Below are 16,954 nucleotides of genomic sequence, written 5' to 3'. Positions count from 1 at the left end.
TTCTTGTGTTCTGGTTTGTGGGTGCCAACTAGTTCAGGTGCCCTAAGGATGAGCAATGCCTAACATCCACCTGCTGTGCTCCGTGTAAATGGTGGAGTGGGGCAATGCAAGGGTGAAATGGGATTTCATGGCTTATCTATAGGTGTGGCTATGTCTTCTTCTAAGTCTTTAATCCTAAGTAGTGAAACTGATGTAACCATGTGAATCTGTGGGATTGTTTTGTCAGCAAGGGAGCTCATGGAACTGAATTTTGCTCTGCAAGTGACAGTGGGCAGCATGTCTGGGTGTCACAAAGCTGTCCCTTTAGCCAAGGCAGCTCTGAATAATCTAACCATGGACAATTTTGCAGAGAAATGTTGAAGTCTTTTATCTGACTTAAGAAAAGCTCTTTGAGATCCCATTGGTATTGCTGGGGAGAGCTGTCTGTAGTGTCTTTGAGGCAGACATATCTAAGAGGAGCTCAATGGCTCAGGCTGTGCTGTTTGGATTTGTGTTTTGGGAGCAAAAAGCTGATGTGATTTGAGCCAGATAGTCTTTGGGGACTGATGAAGGATCAGGTTTTAATTTTGCATTTTAACAGAGATTCTCCCTCTGGCTCAGTGGTGGGGCAGAGCAGCAGCTGATGGTAGAAATGAAGATGGGTTTGCCCAGGAAGCTGCTTCTGTGGTTCCTGAGATACACTGTGACCTGGGAGCTGTTTGCTCCTGGGCTTGATGAACAGCAGGTAGTAAAGAAGAGCTCGTAGGGGGCTGGTGTGGGGAGGTGGGTGTTCAACCACAGCATTTCCTGTGCCCATGGCCTTACCCTGTGTCTGTGAGCGTTTCCAATGGGAGGTGGGGAAACTTCACATGGGAGCTGTGTCCAAGTGGTCAGCAAGAGGAGCCTTGTCCACTCCAGAGCACAGGCTCCAGCACACAGGTGCTGGTGGGAGCCAGGGACATCTGACTTGTGCCTGTGCACCTGAAGCTCCTGGAATGGAGGACTTATGATCTTGGGAGTGTTGAGTAGTGAGATGCAGCAGGGCAGCCCTGTTATCCTCATCTCCCGGTCCAGGCACGGAGGACTGCTCGAGGATAGCAGGCTCAGGGGTGCAGTGGCACATCCTGGCTGAGCTACTGGGAGCAGGGCCAGGGCTGAGGGCTCGGCATTGGAGTGGATGGCTGGGGGCAGAGGGGTCACTGCTGGGGCAGAGGCCTTGAGGCCAAGGGCTTGATGGAGGGGTCGACACAGGGTTGAAGGGCTCAGGGCAGAGGGCTTGATGCCAGGGTGGAGGGCTCGGAGCAGAGGGCACGGAGCTGGAGCAGAGGCCTCAGTGCTCGTGTGGAGGCGTTGGTGTGGGGTCAGTGGGCTCGTGGCAGAAGGCTCCGTGCCGGGTGGCCAGGGTGGAGGGCTCGGGGCAGAGGGCGCGGTGCCGGGGCACGAAGCAGCCTTCCCGCTATTGTTCCCGGCGCTTCCAGCGCCGCCATCAGTGCGGCACGAGGCAGGTGCCGGCGGGAGCAGCGTCATGGGCCGGGAATGCCGCTCCCGGCCGAGGAACGGGCAGTACCCGCGATCCCGCCGCCCGCTCCATTTTCTGTCTCGCCCGTCACGGAGATGCTCAGATGGCAGAGCCACGCTCGGCAGCCCTGGGAGGGAGGTGGAGTCTGCCCGTCCTCCGCCCGCCCTCCCTCCATTGTCGGCGGCGGCACCGGCACCGGCACCTGCTCGGGCCCCCGGCGGCCGGGATGCTCCTGCCCTTCCCGGCGGAGCGAGGACGCTGCCGCAGTGCCGGGGCCGCAGCTCGCAGCCGGAGGCAGGAGATGCTGCTTGTGCCTGCCCGGCCCTGCTGCCGCCTCGGGAAATGAACATGAGTCTGCCAGGCCGCGTCTCCTGCTCCATGCTCAACTGCTTTGTAAGTGCTGCTTTTTATTACCCTTCTCTCCTCCATGGAAGCGGGGCCATAAGCCAGCTGCGCTCTCCAACTCACATGCCGGTGGAGGCATCCTCTGCATCTGCCTTGGTGAAGGGGGATCCCCTTCTCCTGGCTCCCACATGCCGCCGGAGGACACCGTGGCCCGTCCCTGCTGTCCGGGCCGGGCCCAAGGGCACAGCAGTGCCCGGCGCCGCGGGCTGAGCCCCGGCAGGCCCTGGCCACTCTGCTGGGCCCCGCAGGCTCTGCTCCCTGCCTGGAGCTGAGAAATTACCGTGCGAGAGCAGCCGATCCCTGGGAAGCTCCGCGCCCCCTCCCTCCGGTGCGGTGCTGTGCTGTGGGGTCCTGCACTCGGCACCTTTTATATCTTCAGCGAGAGGGGGTTTCCTGCTCTGACCCTTCCTGCAGACCCACCCTCACCCCCTCCCGGGCACTCCTGGCCAGATGGGCTCCGAGGGCTTCAAGAGGCTTGTGAAGAGAGCAGGGTGCTGACCCCCGCCCTGCCGGTACTGGGGCTGGGGCTGTGGAGGGAGGGGATGCACAGCCTCCGCCTGCCCTGTGCTGCAGGCGAGGAGGGACTCAAGGACACCCAGACGGGTGGAGAGCTCAGGCCACCCTGTTCCAGTTGCTGCTGCTCCCTGGGATTTCTCTGCAAACTGCAAAGTGAGGGTGGGAGAGGATCTCTGCTTCCTGGCTGCTGCACCGGTACATGGGCACACACTTCCCTTTGTGCTCTCCTGGGCTGGTGCCTCAGCCTTGGAGTGAGCCACTGGCAGGAGGGGTCCCAAGCCCCCCGTGGTCTCCAGTGAGCATTGGCTGCTGCTGGAGCTGGTGCTGTGCCCTGTGTCTCTCACAGTGTGGTGACAGGGGCAGTGCCTTTGCCTCCAGCTGGGGCTGATGCTGAGTTTTATGAAGGCTCTAACAGCATGTTACATGTGTGCAGGTTCCTTGGATGTGACGTGGGAGGGGTCTGGCTGCCGCTGTCTGAGGTCCAGGGAGCACCTCAGGCCAGGCTCTTCCTGTAGGTGCTGAGGCTTCAGCCCCTGTCAGAAACACAAGAGAATTCAGCATCATTTGAAATATTCCTGAGCCAGAAGGATTGAGATCTCCTTTTTTCAGGTTGAAATTGGGGTTCTGGCTTGGGTGACATATTCAGAAAGATATGTCATTTTAAAATACTACTCGGTGCTTACAGAACACAGTGTTTCCTGTTAAATGGTAGAGCCTAGAGCTAGAGAGCAAGCAGCCTTCTGAAGAAAACATTCCCACACCAAATACATGTGGAATTAGCAGCATCCTGGACTCCCAGCCGTGAGCATCTGTAGCTGAATGTCTGGATGACACTCCCTTGGGCAGCAATTCAGTGATGTGACAGGGCCTGGGTGAGGGCTGGTGAAAATTGGCACCAATAGTTCACACCAGAGCTCAAGGAGCATTGGGACAGTGCTCTGAGACACATGGTGGGATTTGGGGTGTCCTGTGCAGGACCAGGAGTGGGAATTGATTATCCTTATCCTTTCCAGCTCAAGATACTCTGATTGCATGAGTGCATGAAAATTCTCATGTTCCAGACTGAGACATACACTTCACTTGTCAAGGATGGCATGTGCAGGTTCTGTGTGATCATCCTGAGGCCCCTGTGGGTTTTCTTGGGTGTCCATCTAAACAGGCTGGACATGTCCAGCTGCCCTGGGCTTGGTGCTGGCACCAGTCAGTAGTGCCTGTTGTGAATTATGTGCACTGGGGTGCAGTTGTTGTGGGGTTGTAGGTTGTTCACAGTTGTATCTTCTCCTCCAGAAGATTCAGGCTCTTCCCAGACTTCTTTGGTGTGAGAGTGAAAATGAAAACTCCCAAAACAAAGCAGTCCTTAAGAGGAGGAAGAGTAGGCTGACATTGGCCTGTAGATGGAAACCCTCTGTGTCCTGGTGTGTCTGCTCTGGTGCCACAGAATTACTGTCACATCAGTCCCCTGTGGCCAAGGTGTGTCTGCTTGGCTTTCCAAACACCATTCAGCTGGAGAAGGCGGGACTTGGAGGCTTCAGCATTTCACTGTGCTGTGGGCACTCTGCAACAGCCAGAGGAACTGCTGGGGTCTGGAGACAGAGCAGGCATTTCCATGCTCAGGTATCCTCAGGCTCCTGGGCTGCCAAGAGTATCCAGCAGCTTCAGTTTTTGGCTTTCACAGCATGTTCCTGCCAAGACTGTCTGACTGTGTGCTCTGTTTGCAATGCAGGGTGAGGAGGGCCCTCCCAGTTTGGAGTACATCCAGGCCAAGGACTTGTTCCCCCCAAAGGAGCTCATAAAGGAGGAGGAGTCCATGCAGGTAAGGAAATAAAAACACCCAAACAGCTCTGGGATGTGGCAGGCTTGGCTCTGCAGAGCAGCTCTCCAGCCCAGCACATCCTGGAGACCACAGGCTGGGGACACACTCGGGGCAGCAGGTCCCTGTGCGTGGAGGCCAGGCTGGCTGTTCCCAGGCCCTGGCCCTGGCTGCCCAGCCCTGGCAGGATGCGACCGGAGCTGCTGCAGTGCACAGCCAGCCCTGGCATTCCCTGAGGGAAGTGCTGCTGCCTGTCCTGCACTGCAGCCAGGGAGATTCTGGGACATGGGGAGCGTGGGGGCTGCACTACCTGCTTTCCCCTCGAGCATCTCGCCCCTGGTGTTTTCCTGCTGCACGGTGGCTGGAAGAAGGAACCTCCATATGGTGCCAGCCTCCTGCTGCAGAAAGCCCTGGGAAGAGCCCCGGGTGCTGTTGCTGCTGTGCAGCGAGGGCAGCATTCTGTCCTGGGAATTGGTGCTTCCTTTAACATCCTCCAGTGCTCACCGTCCTCCTCCTGGGGCTGGAGCCAGGCTCACCTTGTTCTTGGTGCTGCAGTGTTTTGAGTTTGTTCTGACACTGTCACTGCCTTGTCAAACAGTGCTGGGGAAAAGAAGGACTGAGAGCTAGCTATTGGCTTTAAAGGAACATCCACAGGCTGGGGAGTTGTACAGGGTCAGGCCTGCAGGGCTGTGGCTTTTGGGGGCCAAGCTGCTGAGGCGACTGAGCTGAGACTTCTGGAGAAGAGCACACTCTGCCTTAGTTTGCTGTGTGGAGAATTAAAGTTCAACCCTCCCAAGGGTAATTTGCCTTCAGTAAATTGTTAATTTATTGTAAAGCAGAGTGTTCAAGACCAGCTTGGATGGGACTTGGAACCTGGCCCAGCGGAAGGTGTCTCTGCCCGTGGCAGGGCGTGGAACTGGATGAACTTGGGTTGGGATGTCACTCCCAGCCCAAACCATTCCAGGATCCTGTGGCTCTAGTAGGATGCCATCAGTTGGTAACAAGCTGTACTGGGGCACCTACTGGTTTATTCCAGGATTTCCCTCCATCACTTCTTGCAGCCTTACCAGCCCCTTCCTGTTCTGTCTCCCTCTCTTGCTGTGTGAAAGAGCCACGTAAGCAGGAGAGACACATGCCAGATAAAAACAGCTTTGGCAAGCCTGCAGAAATCAGCTGCAGAAATAAAGAGAGGATATTCTCTTAGGCAAATAATTAATATTTTTCAAGAGTGTTCGCACAGATGCCAGGCTAGGGTGGTTATTTTTGTACAAAGAAAGGAGAAGTTGTTAGTACACTTGTCACTTGAAGTCTGAAATTCAGGTTTTTATACCCAAGCCATAGAAACAACTTCAAAATAAAGAGAAGGTGGTCTGACTTGTACTAATTACAGTGTAATGAATTGTGTCATCAGCTGCCCTGTCTGGCAGGTTTCAGCTCTGGCTGAAATAATAAACTGTCGTGACATTTTTTGCATAATTTGCTACCAACATCACCTGGTGTAAGTGGCATTCAGGGAGCAGGAGGAGCCTGATTAGCTAAGGACAAAGAGGCCTGGTGAATTTTAGGCTGTTCTGCCTTCTTTTTCTTTTAATATAAAAAAAAAAGTAAACTTTGACTGTTTGCCAGCCTCCTGTGTTTTAAAAACAACTATGGCGTGTCCAGACTGGTGGGGAAAAACAGATACTTAAATATGAAGGTAATTTTAATGAAGCTTTCTTGCAGTTTAATCAGGACAAGCTTCCTCAGTCATATAAATAACTATACACAGAATCCCTGAGAGCCTTGTTAGCAGGAACAGGGTACAACTTCGGTTCACTTATTTACCTGGGTGGTACTACTGAGTCTCACAGGCCAGCTGAGGGCACCCCATGTTTAAATGGCACAGCAGGATCACATAAGTAACACTGCCCTGGGACAGGAGCTTCTGATCAGCCTCAGAATCCCAGAATCACTGAGGCTGGAAAAGACCCCCAAGACCATCGAGTCCAACCTGTGGCTGATCCCCACATTGTCACCTAGCCCAGAGCACTGAGTGCCACATCCAGTTGTTCTTGGACACCTCCAGGGATGGTGACACCACCACCTCCCTGGACCCCTTCTAGTGCTTCCCCATGGTGCTGAGCTCTTCCAGGAGCTGTGCACAGCACTCCCCTCTTCTCTCTGAGCTGTCCTGCAGTCGTGTCCCTCTCCATACCTCTTGTGTCAGGGCTGGTTTCCCCTCTCTTGAAGAGCAGTTAGTTCCTCTGTCCCCAGGCCACCCCTCACTGCCAGGTGTGCATGGCACACAGGTGATGCTTCAGGAGGTGCTTGCTGGCTCCGTGTGCAGGGCTGGGCAGTGGTGCCAGTTTGTCTGTCCTGCTCTCAGGGTATGGGGAGCACTTGGGAGATGCACTGCGGAGGCAATGGGAAGAGTGGCTCTGGGAATTCCAGTGCACAAGGTACCTGTGTGACCTGACTTGGTGCTGTCTCCCTTCCAGGTGCCATTCACTGTGTTGCAGGGTGAGGGGGTGGAGTACCTGGGCCATGCCAATGACGCTGTGATCGCCATCTCCAACTACCGTTTGCATATCAAATTCAAGGACTCTGTGATCAATGTGAGTCTGGCTCTGCCTGCACCATCACCTCTCCCAGGGTTTCAGAGCAGGGAGGGGTGGGAATACCCCGTTCCTGCGGGCTGTGGCACAGGAAGGTGGCTCTTGGAGGATGCCAGGCCTGAGCGTGCAGTTGCTGTCTTGTTACTGTATTTAAGTGTGATGATGGGGTTTTCCTTTTGGTAGTAATCAGGTCTTTCCTTTGCTGTTTTCTTTAAATTCAAGCAATAACGTTGGTGGTTTTAAGGCTGTTGAGGTCTCTTGCAAGACAATTTTAATGAGACTTCTCACCAATGCAGAGTCAGGCAGTGGGAGCTTGAGGCTTTCTCTCACTGCCTTGACTTGCTGTCCCTTACTGCAGCTGTTGGCTCAGTTACCTGTGCTTGACTGGATGTGGTTGAGTCAGGAACTGGCCCCAAGTGGGAGATCACCAAGGGAGAGAACAGAAATCAGAATAATAATCATGGAAGAGCTCTGTGCTGACTCATGGCGCTCCGTAACCCTGGGAGTGGGATTGTAGTTCACAGAAGCAGCTTGTGACTGGTGGAGCTGTGCTGCAGCATGAGGAGCCTGCGGGCATGGCTGCTGGAGCTGCTCTGGCCTATGGTGCCATGCCCTACATCTGTCCCTCCCTTGCAGGTGCCTTTGAGGATGATGGAAAGTGTGGAGTGTCGGGATATGTTCCAGCTTCACATTGTCTGCAAAGACTCCAAAGTGATCAGGTATCTGGTTTGTTGCTGTGGTGCAGCTGCCGGTGCTGCAGGCTGGGACCAGCAGCTCTGGTGGCTCCCCCTGTGATGCCTTTGGAATTGAGCTGCCCATAGTCAGGGCTCTAAGGCCTGGGGCCGTGTTCCTTTTCCTGTCTCAGTCCTGGCTGGGTGAATGTCCCCACTAAGGGTGATTTGCCTTTGGGTTTGCAGGTGCCATTTCTCCACCTTCAAGCAGTGCCAGGAGTGGCTGAAGAGGCTGACTCAAGCCATTGCCCGCCCTGCCAAGCCCGAGGACCTCTTTGCATTCGCCTACCACGCCTGGTGCTTGGGTGTGTGTGTGGATGAGGAGGATCAACACGCACATCTCTGTCGTCCTGGTGAGCTCCTGGCCTGGCCCTTCCTGCTGCTCTGGCCAGCAGCACTGCAAGCACTGCACTGCAATTGAGCTCTTGCTCATAAACCCTGTCCGGTTTCAAATTTGCCTCCCTGGGTCATCCTGTGCCTGGCCTAGAGATCCAGCTGATGGCCATATGCTGCTGGATAAGAAGCACAGTGAAGGAATTAGTAACAAACACAACAAAAAACCTTCTGAACCAGCAAGAAGCTTTTCCCTTTCTCCTTGAGAGAAAACATCCCATACTTAAGTTCTCTCATCACAGTGATAGAGACCTCAGGCAGTCCTGTCCTGAAGTGGCAAACAGCATCAGCTTTGAGGCAGCCTAATTAATATGAGCCCATCTGCATCTCTTCACCAACACCCAAAAATGCTGTGACATTCCCAGGATCAGGTCGGTGGAGAGCTCTGGCTCATCCTTGCACAGGATGAGTCCATGAAGAGAAAATCAAAGCAAATGAAAGCAAATCAGAGCTCTGAGTCCATGAAGAGAAAACCAGAGCTGTGCTGGTGCCCTCGTGTGGACTGGGAGTTTCCCGTCCTTGGGAACACAAAGTTCACTTGCAGCTGCTTTGTCTTATCAGTGATGGAGCTGTTTAAAAATGGAATTAAAATGAATTAAAAATGGAAATAAACCTGGCTTTAGACTGAAAAATAAGCTGATCCTAGAGGAGAGCAGCAGTAGCCTGAATCGAATGTCCAAAGACAGGTGAGATGGAGGGATGGGGTTCAAGAATATAGCTATTCCAAGAGAAGCTGATAGAGGAAAGGTAAGCTCTGTGTCCTTACCATAGCCCCAAACCCCAGCAATCAGAGATATTTGTTGTGTTTCCTTTAGGGAAAGTGCTTACTGTAAATAAACTCACCGGTTAAAGTTGTTGCTGCAGGATATGGCTCAGGTAAAGAGCTTTGCAGTATTTGTTTATTAATTAGATTTGACACTGGAGCAACAAAGGCATCCAGAATTAGTGAGGCAAGGCTAACACTTGAGAGAGGAAACCTTGAGTCAGTGTCTGAGAGCAGTCTGGAGGAAGGAACTGCCTCAGGTGGGTGCTCAGTGTTCCTTGCCATAGGGTTCTTGACATCCACTTTGGAAGCTGTCTCTGCCAGATGGGCATAAGTAGGTTAAATTAACCCCCATATACCCCCTTGACATGGAGAAGCTGTTTATGTGCCCTGTGATGAGATCTGACTTGACAAAACAAGCAGGGGTACCCCTGTGAGGGTCAAGTCTTCCTGGCTTCTGAAGCACACTTATTTCTGCTATCCAGTTGCCCATGAGTTTCTCCTTGCCGAAAAGATGCTCCCAGGGCTGGAGCTCCTCTGCTCTAGAGCCAGGCTGAGAGAGCTGGGAGTGTTCACCTGGAGAAGGGAAAGCTCCAGGGGGAGCTCAGAGCCACTTCCAGGGCTTAAAGGGGATTATAAAAAAGAGGGAGCGATTTTCTCTGAGGGTGGGTAGTGACAGGACATGGGGGAACAGTGTTAAAGTGAGAGAGGGCAGGGTTAGATGGGATGTTAAAAGGAATTCTTGAATCAGGGAATGGAGAGGCTCTGGCAGAGGGTGCCCACAGCAGCTGTGTCTGCCTCTGTATCCCTGGCAGTGCCCAAGGCCAGGCTGGACAGGGCTTGGAGCAACCTGGGATAGTGGAAGGTGTCCCTGCCATGGCAGGGGGTGGAACAGGATGAGCTTCAGGTCCCTGCTGACCCAAACCTTTCTATGGTTTTGTGACTCTCTCCAGCCTGTGACATTTGCTGTGGAGTTCCACAAGCAGGTTCAGATTCCTCTGTGCTGTCAGTAACTTCCTGTGCTCTGTTCCTCAGGGGACCACGTGAGGTTCCGGTTCGAGATGGAACTGGTGAGGATGGGCTTCGACCTGCAGAACGCCTGGCGCGTTTCTGACATCAACAACAACTACAAGTGAGTGTTTCATCACAGACCCCCCCCTACTCTCCTCTTGCCTTACTTTTCCCTTGGTAATCCCTGTGCAGAGCAGTGGGTGAGTCAAGCTTCAACTAATCCTCCTTCCTGGCCTTGACAGCCCCCAGGCTGATCAGAGTATGAGCCAGATCCCTTTTCTTTCTGCCTTTCACATTGTGGAATTGGAGAAGGAATACGGCCCAAACATCAGAGCTAGCAGGAACTGTAAATGCTGACTCAGGTAGTTTATTATGTGGTGGCTCTTATTCCTCATGGAAAACATTTGGGAGTCTGGAGGTCCATCCATTGTGGGTTTGTCTTTCTGGTCAGTCCTCCTCTCTAAAAAGCTCGGTTTGACATGACAGCCACAGTTTTCATACACTCAGGCAGCTGTTCAGCTCTGTGAGGAGCTGGGGTTAGCCAGTGGAGAGCTGTTGGCAGGCTCAGGAGTCTGGGAATGAGCGAGGCTCATTCAGTCAGAGCAGAAGAAGCTGAAGGGTCATCTGCCTCCAGCTGCTGGCAAGGCATTCACAAAGGGCACAGAGTAAAACTTTTGGCAGTGGCACATGGCAGAACAAAAGGTGGCGGCCCCAAAGTGCAGCTTGGGAGTTTCACAATGTATAAGGGAAAAGAGCATTTCCTGGGAACATGATGGTGTGCTGGGCACATACCCACAGGGGGTTCTCCATCACTATGATGTCACGTTTCAGTTGAGCCAATGTTGAAAGTGTTCCCTGTGGACATTGGGGTGGAAATTTCTACAAGGTTTTCCCACTCTCACAGTGGAAGAGACCTTTTGCCACTAATCAGTGTTTCCAACCTGCCGTCTATTCTGGCAGGACCACAGGACTCTTCAAGAAGGGCAGCTGCACTGTTTGCAGCAGGCGGCATTAAGCCAATGGGATTTCAAACTTTGGACATATTTATTTGTGCATTTCCTATAATCCTGTTCTTGAAACCACTGCTATCCCTCAGCCTTTCCTCTCTGTCCCAGCCAGTCCAGGCATTCCCATCACCTATGGATTGGACAGTTCTAGGTCACTGGTTTCCTGTGGAGACCGTGAGAAATCTCAGACACACTGGACTGGGGAAATCCCAGTTTTGGAGCTTGCTGTCTGTTCTCTTTTCCTGAAGAATCCAGGCCACAAGCACTAAATGTGGGGGGTGATTTCCATTTTACCTCTGCCCTACTGACCACGTCATTGCTTTGGGACTGTTCACATGACTTTGCTGGCATTTACACAGTTTCTCCAAGGTTGCCAAATAAAAGTTGTTGTCCTGAACTGCTGTGTTTTGGAGTGCACAGCCTGTGGGTCCCTGCCCTACACAGAGTCTCTGTATGTAGGGTCTTCTTCCCTGCTGGGTCTTGGGGTGTGGTTCCCTCTGACTATTTCAGGAAGTTCAGCTTCCATTGACCATCTGTGTTTTGCTTCGTGGCGAGTAATACACAGCCATTAACCACCTACTCTGAAGACAGGTGTTTGATTTCCAACCAAACCAGGGAAGAAAGGACTTAAAACAAACCTCAGCAAGCTGGGTGTGGGCCTGGCTTTGCTCCTCGTGCCAAGTTGCTCCCTGGGGATCCTCAGCAAGTCCCAGCTTCCTGCAGACATCCCGGGATCTCAGGGGTGGTGTAATTGCCTTGTGCGACTCAAACCAGTTCACTCATGCTGCTGGGGGAGTGTGGCTTTAAATCCTGCCCTAGCTTTTGATCATAACCACCTGCCTCTATTCACAGGGATCAGGTTACTTTTTAACTGTTTATAGTCCTTTTATCTTTTATTTCCCTGCATTGGCAAAACAGTGTTGTTAAAGACAGGATACTCCAAGGTAATGGCTTTGTTCCTTGTCTTTCAAGTCTATTCCAAGATGTCCTTATCTGGGAACTATTATCTCCTTCCTGGCGACAGCCCTCGTAAAATGAGAGCAATACAAGCTTATAATAGCCACTCCTTCAGTCTAGATAAAAGTGTACAGTGATAATAAAATTATTACACGGTCTCTCCCTGGCTCTCACATCTTCAGGGATCTTATACCCAGGGAAATGGGATCACTCCAGCATTGCCCATCTAGTCCACACAGGCTCTCTGAGGTAGTTGCTTCATATCAGCCTTAGTACTGGTGCATTTGGTACATATGTAGTTCCTTCAAAAAAAGGAGAAAAAAACCAAAAACACTTTGCCTCCAATGTTGATGCTCAGTTTTAGGTTTCGTCTTTTTACAGTTGGGATTTTATTTAACTTTTGAGTTGATGAGGAGAAAGTTGCCTGGAGTTCTGTTACTGCTTTAGCCAGATGGTGTTTTCTACTGGTCTCTGAGACTGCTCTTAATTCAAATTTTGTCTTTTTTACACTTCTCTATAAATTTTAATACTATCCATACCATTGGAAAGATGTAATTACTGTCCCTGCTTGAATTTGCCACAGGAACATGTGGACTGTGAGGACTGTTAGTGGTATATGTGTTTGCCTTCTGTGAAACGAGAGCTTGGACAAGGCTCTCAGGGACAGGATGGGATTGTTGGGGTGTCCTGTGTAGAGCCAGGGGCTGGACTTGATCCTCATGGATCCCTTCCAAACCAGAGTATTCCATGATTCCTCTCCCTCATTGCTATCTCTGTGGTAAGAACGTTCTCCATCAATCCTCATTCACAGGTGCTGATTCCTGTGTCTGTGTTGTTCCAGCCACCCTTTCTTTCCATCAGACCTCACAGTTCAAGGCTGTTTCCCTTTGTTGTCTGGCTCAGGCTGGGGCTTTCCAGGCCACCCCACTGCAGGTGGTTCCCTTTAGGACTCCTCTTGTGGTGAAAATGATGGTTGAGGTTCCGAACTATTTCTTATCTTCTCAAGAGCAGCTGTTTCCTAAGTGGAGCATCCTTCAGCTCTATGGGGACATACCTGGGAAAAAACACAGGCACTCAAAAAATTTCAAAAATCCCTTCTGAAAATCTAAATTTGCCCTATCTGCTCATTCACTGATGATTCAGGTAGCTCTCACACATGAGGAGTGACCTCCCTCCCATCAGTTGTGTTGACTCAAAACCCAAGTGCCCTGAATTTAACCCTTTGTGTGGTTGTTGCTCTTGTGGGAGCCTTATCCCCTCTAAAAACACTACTGAATCTACTGAGTGATGAATGCTGTGACAAAGGGAATTTTCAATTATTCTACTTTGGAGCAGCTTAGGTCCAAAGGAAGAGTCAGAGACTTGATGATTTTGTTGGTAGCACCAAGAAACACCTGAGTGTGTCTGAAAATGTCACCTTTGGTTCAGACACTTGTGTGTTCTGTGTAGAAGCAACACAAGTCTCCCAGCCTTTCTTCTTCTCTTCCATTCTCTGTGGATGCCATTACTGTCACTCCAGGGATTGGTAGTGTTGCCTCAATGCTGTCCTGTTTCTCTTCAGGCTTGGGGTTTGATCCATGCACATTCTGGTGGATGCTGGTCACTCTGAGCTGGTCACACTGTCACCCTCACCTTCCCCTGGAAGTTGCCCACACTTTGTTCACAAGCTCAGCCTATTTAGGCCTTCCTAGAAAGCTTGTACCCTGAAACTTACGGTGCCACAGATATCCTTCCTTGTATCTGTTTATAAGATACTGTTAAGCCAACAGAGTTGCTTATCCTGGGTTTTCACTTCCTCTACTGTATTCCTCTGGAATTCTAGCCTAGAAAGACATGTCTCTTTGTCTTGACCTTATTGCCTGTTTCTATGCACCCTGCTTGAATTTGGCTTCACTTCTTAAAGATGTCCTGTTTCCTACCTGAATTTATTTGATTTCTATCTTACTGTTTCCCTAAGGCTACAAAGTTTTAGTGATTTAACTCTTGGAAGATACACTCCTGAGCCTCTCCTGGACTACCCCTCCCCATTCTGTACTTTTAAGACATCACCCATGTTTCATCTGAGGTGCCAGGGAACTGTTTGCACTTCAGTAAAGCCTTTTCCTGTATAGACTCAGCTATTCCATAAGTTCCTCCAGACCAGAACAGGTGCTAACCCTCTCCCACATTCCTGCATCTTCAGTCATGCTTCACTGCTTCTCTAATTTCCTGACCACCTTTACTTATGGAATCTTAGGCATTTCAGAGATGTCCAAGCCCAGACATCCTACCACAAACAACCTGGTCTTCACCTTCTTAACTGACAGCTTTAATTTTGCTTCCTGAATTCCTCATCCTCACCCACTTGTTTTTTATCCCTTAGCCACCTTTGCTTTCTGCCTGGGGCTCTCAGAGGAGCTGTCTAGACACTGCAGTGCCATTTTCCAAGGTGGCAGGCAGTTCTTCACTAGCACTATAAACTAATACTGAATCTGTGCTTGTTGCCATCAGCTGGAATAGCCTGGGCTCAGGAACACCGGACCACCCTCTCGAGTTTACTGGCTGGATCCTTTCACCTGCCTCAAATTGCTCCCCATCTGCCCTGAAACATTCCTGCTAAAAGATGTGGGATAGCCTTGAGCCAGAGCTGCTCTTTGATGCTACTTGCCATGTACCCTCCTGTGCCTTCCTGGCTGCAGGGGCTCAGCTGGTCCAGCTCCCAGGCACTGCTGTGTCTGAGCCTGCCCTTGGCCTGTGCTGGGAGCAACAGGGGCAGGGGAGGAATTGCAGGAGCCAAAAAGCCCCCACCACACTCCTGGAATTTTGCGTGTGCTACAATCCCAAAATAGTTTGTGGTGAAAGAAACCTTAAAGCCCTACCCACTCCACCCCCTGCCATTGGCAGGGACACCTTCCCCTGTCCCAGGCTTCTCCAAGCCCCGTCCAGCCTGGTCTTGGGCACTGCCGGGGGTCCAGGGGCAGCCACAGCTTCTCTGTGCCAGGGTCTCTCCACTCTCACAGGGAACAATTTTTCCCTAATATCCCATGTCACCCTGCCCTCTGGCAGTGCTCTCTGCTCTCAGAGTTCTCTTCTCACTGCTGGTACATGTTCAGATAGTTATAAGAATTTGGTTTCTGGCACCCTACCAAACAAGTTATGATGTAGATTTCACTTCTGCACTTTATTTGCATACCCCCAGTCCCCACTGCTAAATTTCTGGGCAGATCTGTGTCTTCCTTACTGAACAATGTATCCTGTTCTCTCGGGCAGAAAGTGGTTGGCCACTCTTTACCAGAAACTCTGTGTGTTACCTGCTACAAGAAAACAAAAACTCCATGTAAATTATTGACTATTTCCCTAAACCCTCGTGAACTTTTAAATACAGAGGTTGTTCCAAAGGCATCCTGAGAAGTACTAGGATACTTAATATGAGCCCAGAGGTGAGGCCTGAGGTGAAAGGAGGTTGTCTTCTCTCAGCTCCTTCCTGACAGTACGTTTTGTCTCACTTGTCGAGGCTGAGACAGATATGAAGAGGAAGAGGCAAAGCCCTGCATGTTGAGTTTGGGGAAATGTGAGCTGCTCTGGGGCAGATTTTTGATTGCTCAGTCCTCATCTTGCCTTTCATGCTTTCTCTTCTCCAGACTTTGTTCCAGTTATCCCCAAAAGCTGCTGGTCCCTGTCTGGATCACTGACAAGGAGCTGGAGAATGTGGCTTCATTCAGGTCATGGAAGAGGATCCCTGTGGTGGTGTACAGGTAAATGCAAATCCAAATTCCCTCCCCCAAACCCATGACAGCTGCCATGTCCTTGTAGTCCTGCAGGGGCTTTGGACAGGGATGGCAGGAGACCTGTTTATCCTTTTGCCTCCTGCTTGCAAAGGAGATGCTCCCAGCGTTCCTTCTCCCAGCACCATCTGCAGCAGGGTGTTTTCCAGAAGAGAGAAGCAGTGTTCCAGAACTGTCCTTTGCTGTTCTCAGTCACATTTGAAAGTGTGGGTGACTTTCCTCCTACGGGAGATGTTGCAAGATGAGGTCAAATTAAAGTTCTCTCAGAGTTTCAAAATCTTTCCACATGTTGGTCCTTGTCTGGCTGCTACTTTGAAAAGAAATCTGAGCCAAAAGGAGCCTGCTAGGTGCCCCATGCTCAGCAGGGTGTGCAGGCCTGGACAGACCTGGGTATGCCCAAATCTGCAGCTTCTCACAAGGGGCAGTGGAGGGGCAGCTCTGATCTCTGCTCTTTGACCAGGGACAGGACTCAAGGGAATGGCTGTGTCAGGGATGTTTAGGTTGGATTTTAGGGAAAGGTTCTTCCCCTAGAGGGTGCTGGGCACTGCCCAGGCTGCCCAGGGAATGGTCCCAGGCCCGAGGCTGCCACAGCTCCAGGAGCTGCCAGGGATGCCCAGGGTGGGATTGTTGGAGTGTCTGTGCAGGGCCAGGGGTTGAACTGTATGATCTTTGGGGGTCCTTTCGAGTTTAGAATAGTCTGTAATTCTATTAAATATTCCTGACCAGCCTTCCAGAAGTAATCTAGAGGAGCATGCAGGAGGCCACACAGTCAATGGAGCAGGGCTCTGCAGGGTACAGGCTGGTTCCTCATTAAATGTGTCTCCCAGGAGACTGATGTGTTTGAAACCAATGGGAGGCTGATGGAAAGGGGCACCCAGGCAGTTGTGCTGTTGTAAAATGTACATTATGGTTTGTAGCCTTAGACTGTGTGTTAGCAGTCACCAAATCCAAATATAAAAAAACCTTAAAAGATCAGAGCTGTATTGGAAAATACAAAAGTCAGGAAGCAAAACCAGTGAATTTACAGGTACCTTAACTCTGCATTGTCACACTTCATGGCTTGCTGTTGGATGTGGCAAAACACTGTGTTCCTTCTAGAACTCAGCTCTGCAGCAGAGTGGGAATGAGCACAGCTTATTGGATGGAGCCTTTCCCTCCTTGTAGCCAACTCAGCTAAGAAGTTAATTGTATTTGTGATTCCTTTTGCTAAAAATGGCTTGGTGCTGGAGCTTGTCCCACTGTGCCTCCCCACCCGAGGGCAAAGCCATGTATTTTTCCTACTCCAGCAATTATTTTGTTCCTTGCTTTACATCTCTGTAATGGTACCCAGTAATTTATGAGCTGAGTACAACCCTTTGCAGCCTGGGATCAGATTAGAAGACGCTGACAAGTGGTGTTACAAGATGGGGCAAGTGCTTGCCCATGTGTCTCTGATTTTCGTGCACTTTTTTTAGTCTTTGCCCTCAAGATTGAAGTCTTTGAAGCAGGAGGATCCTTGAGGGTTG

At 51.1% G+C, this 16,954-nt stretch overlaps 1 protein-coding gene across 4 annotated transcripts in view; it reads left to right on the top strand.

Annotated features, from left to right (window-relative positions):
* MTMR4 (myotubularin related protein 4) overlaps window positions 1-16,954 on the top strand; it is a 55,071-nt gene that overhangs the window by 25,378 nt on the left and 12,739 nt on the right. For all 4 annotated transcript variants that reach the window (XM_059866340.1, XM_059866342.1, XM_059866341.1 and 1 more), the window contains exons 3-8: window positions 4,143-4,232; window positions 6,707-6,823; window positions 7,460-7,542; window positions 7,741-7,907; window positions 9,746-9,842; window positions 15,306-15,419. In XM_059866340.1, coding sequence (XP_059722323.1) covers window positions 4,143-4,232; window positions 6,707-6,823; window positions 7,460-7,542; window positions 7,741-7,907; window positions 9,746-9,842; window positions 15,306-15,419 — 668 coding nt within the window. The remainder of the gene's footprint in view (window positions 1-4,142; window positions 4,233-6,706; window positions 6,824-7,459; window positions 7,543-7,740; window positions 7,908-9,745; window positions 9,843-15,305; window positions 15,420-16,954) is intronic.

Source organism: Haemorhous mexicanus, chromosome 22 (assembly GCF_027477595.1).
Source record: "Haemorhous mexicanus isolate bHaeMex1 chromosome 22, bHaeMex1.pri, whole genome shotgun sequence".
NCBI classification, from domain to species: Eukaryota; Metazoa; Chordata; class Aves; order Passeriformes; family Fringillidae; genus Haemorhous; species Haemorhous mexicanus.
The sequence above is the reverse complement of the archived record's forward strand: the minus strand, read 5'-3'. Positions and strand labels throughout refer to the sequence as shown.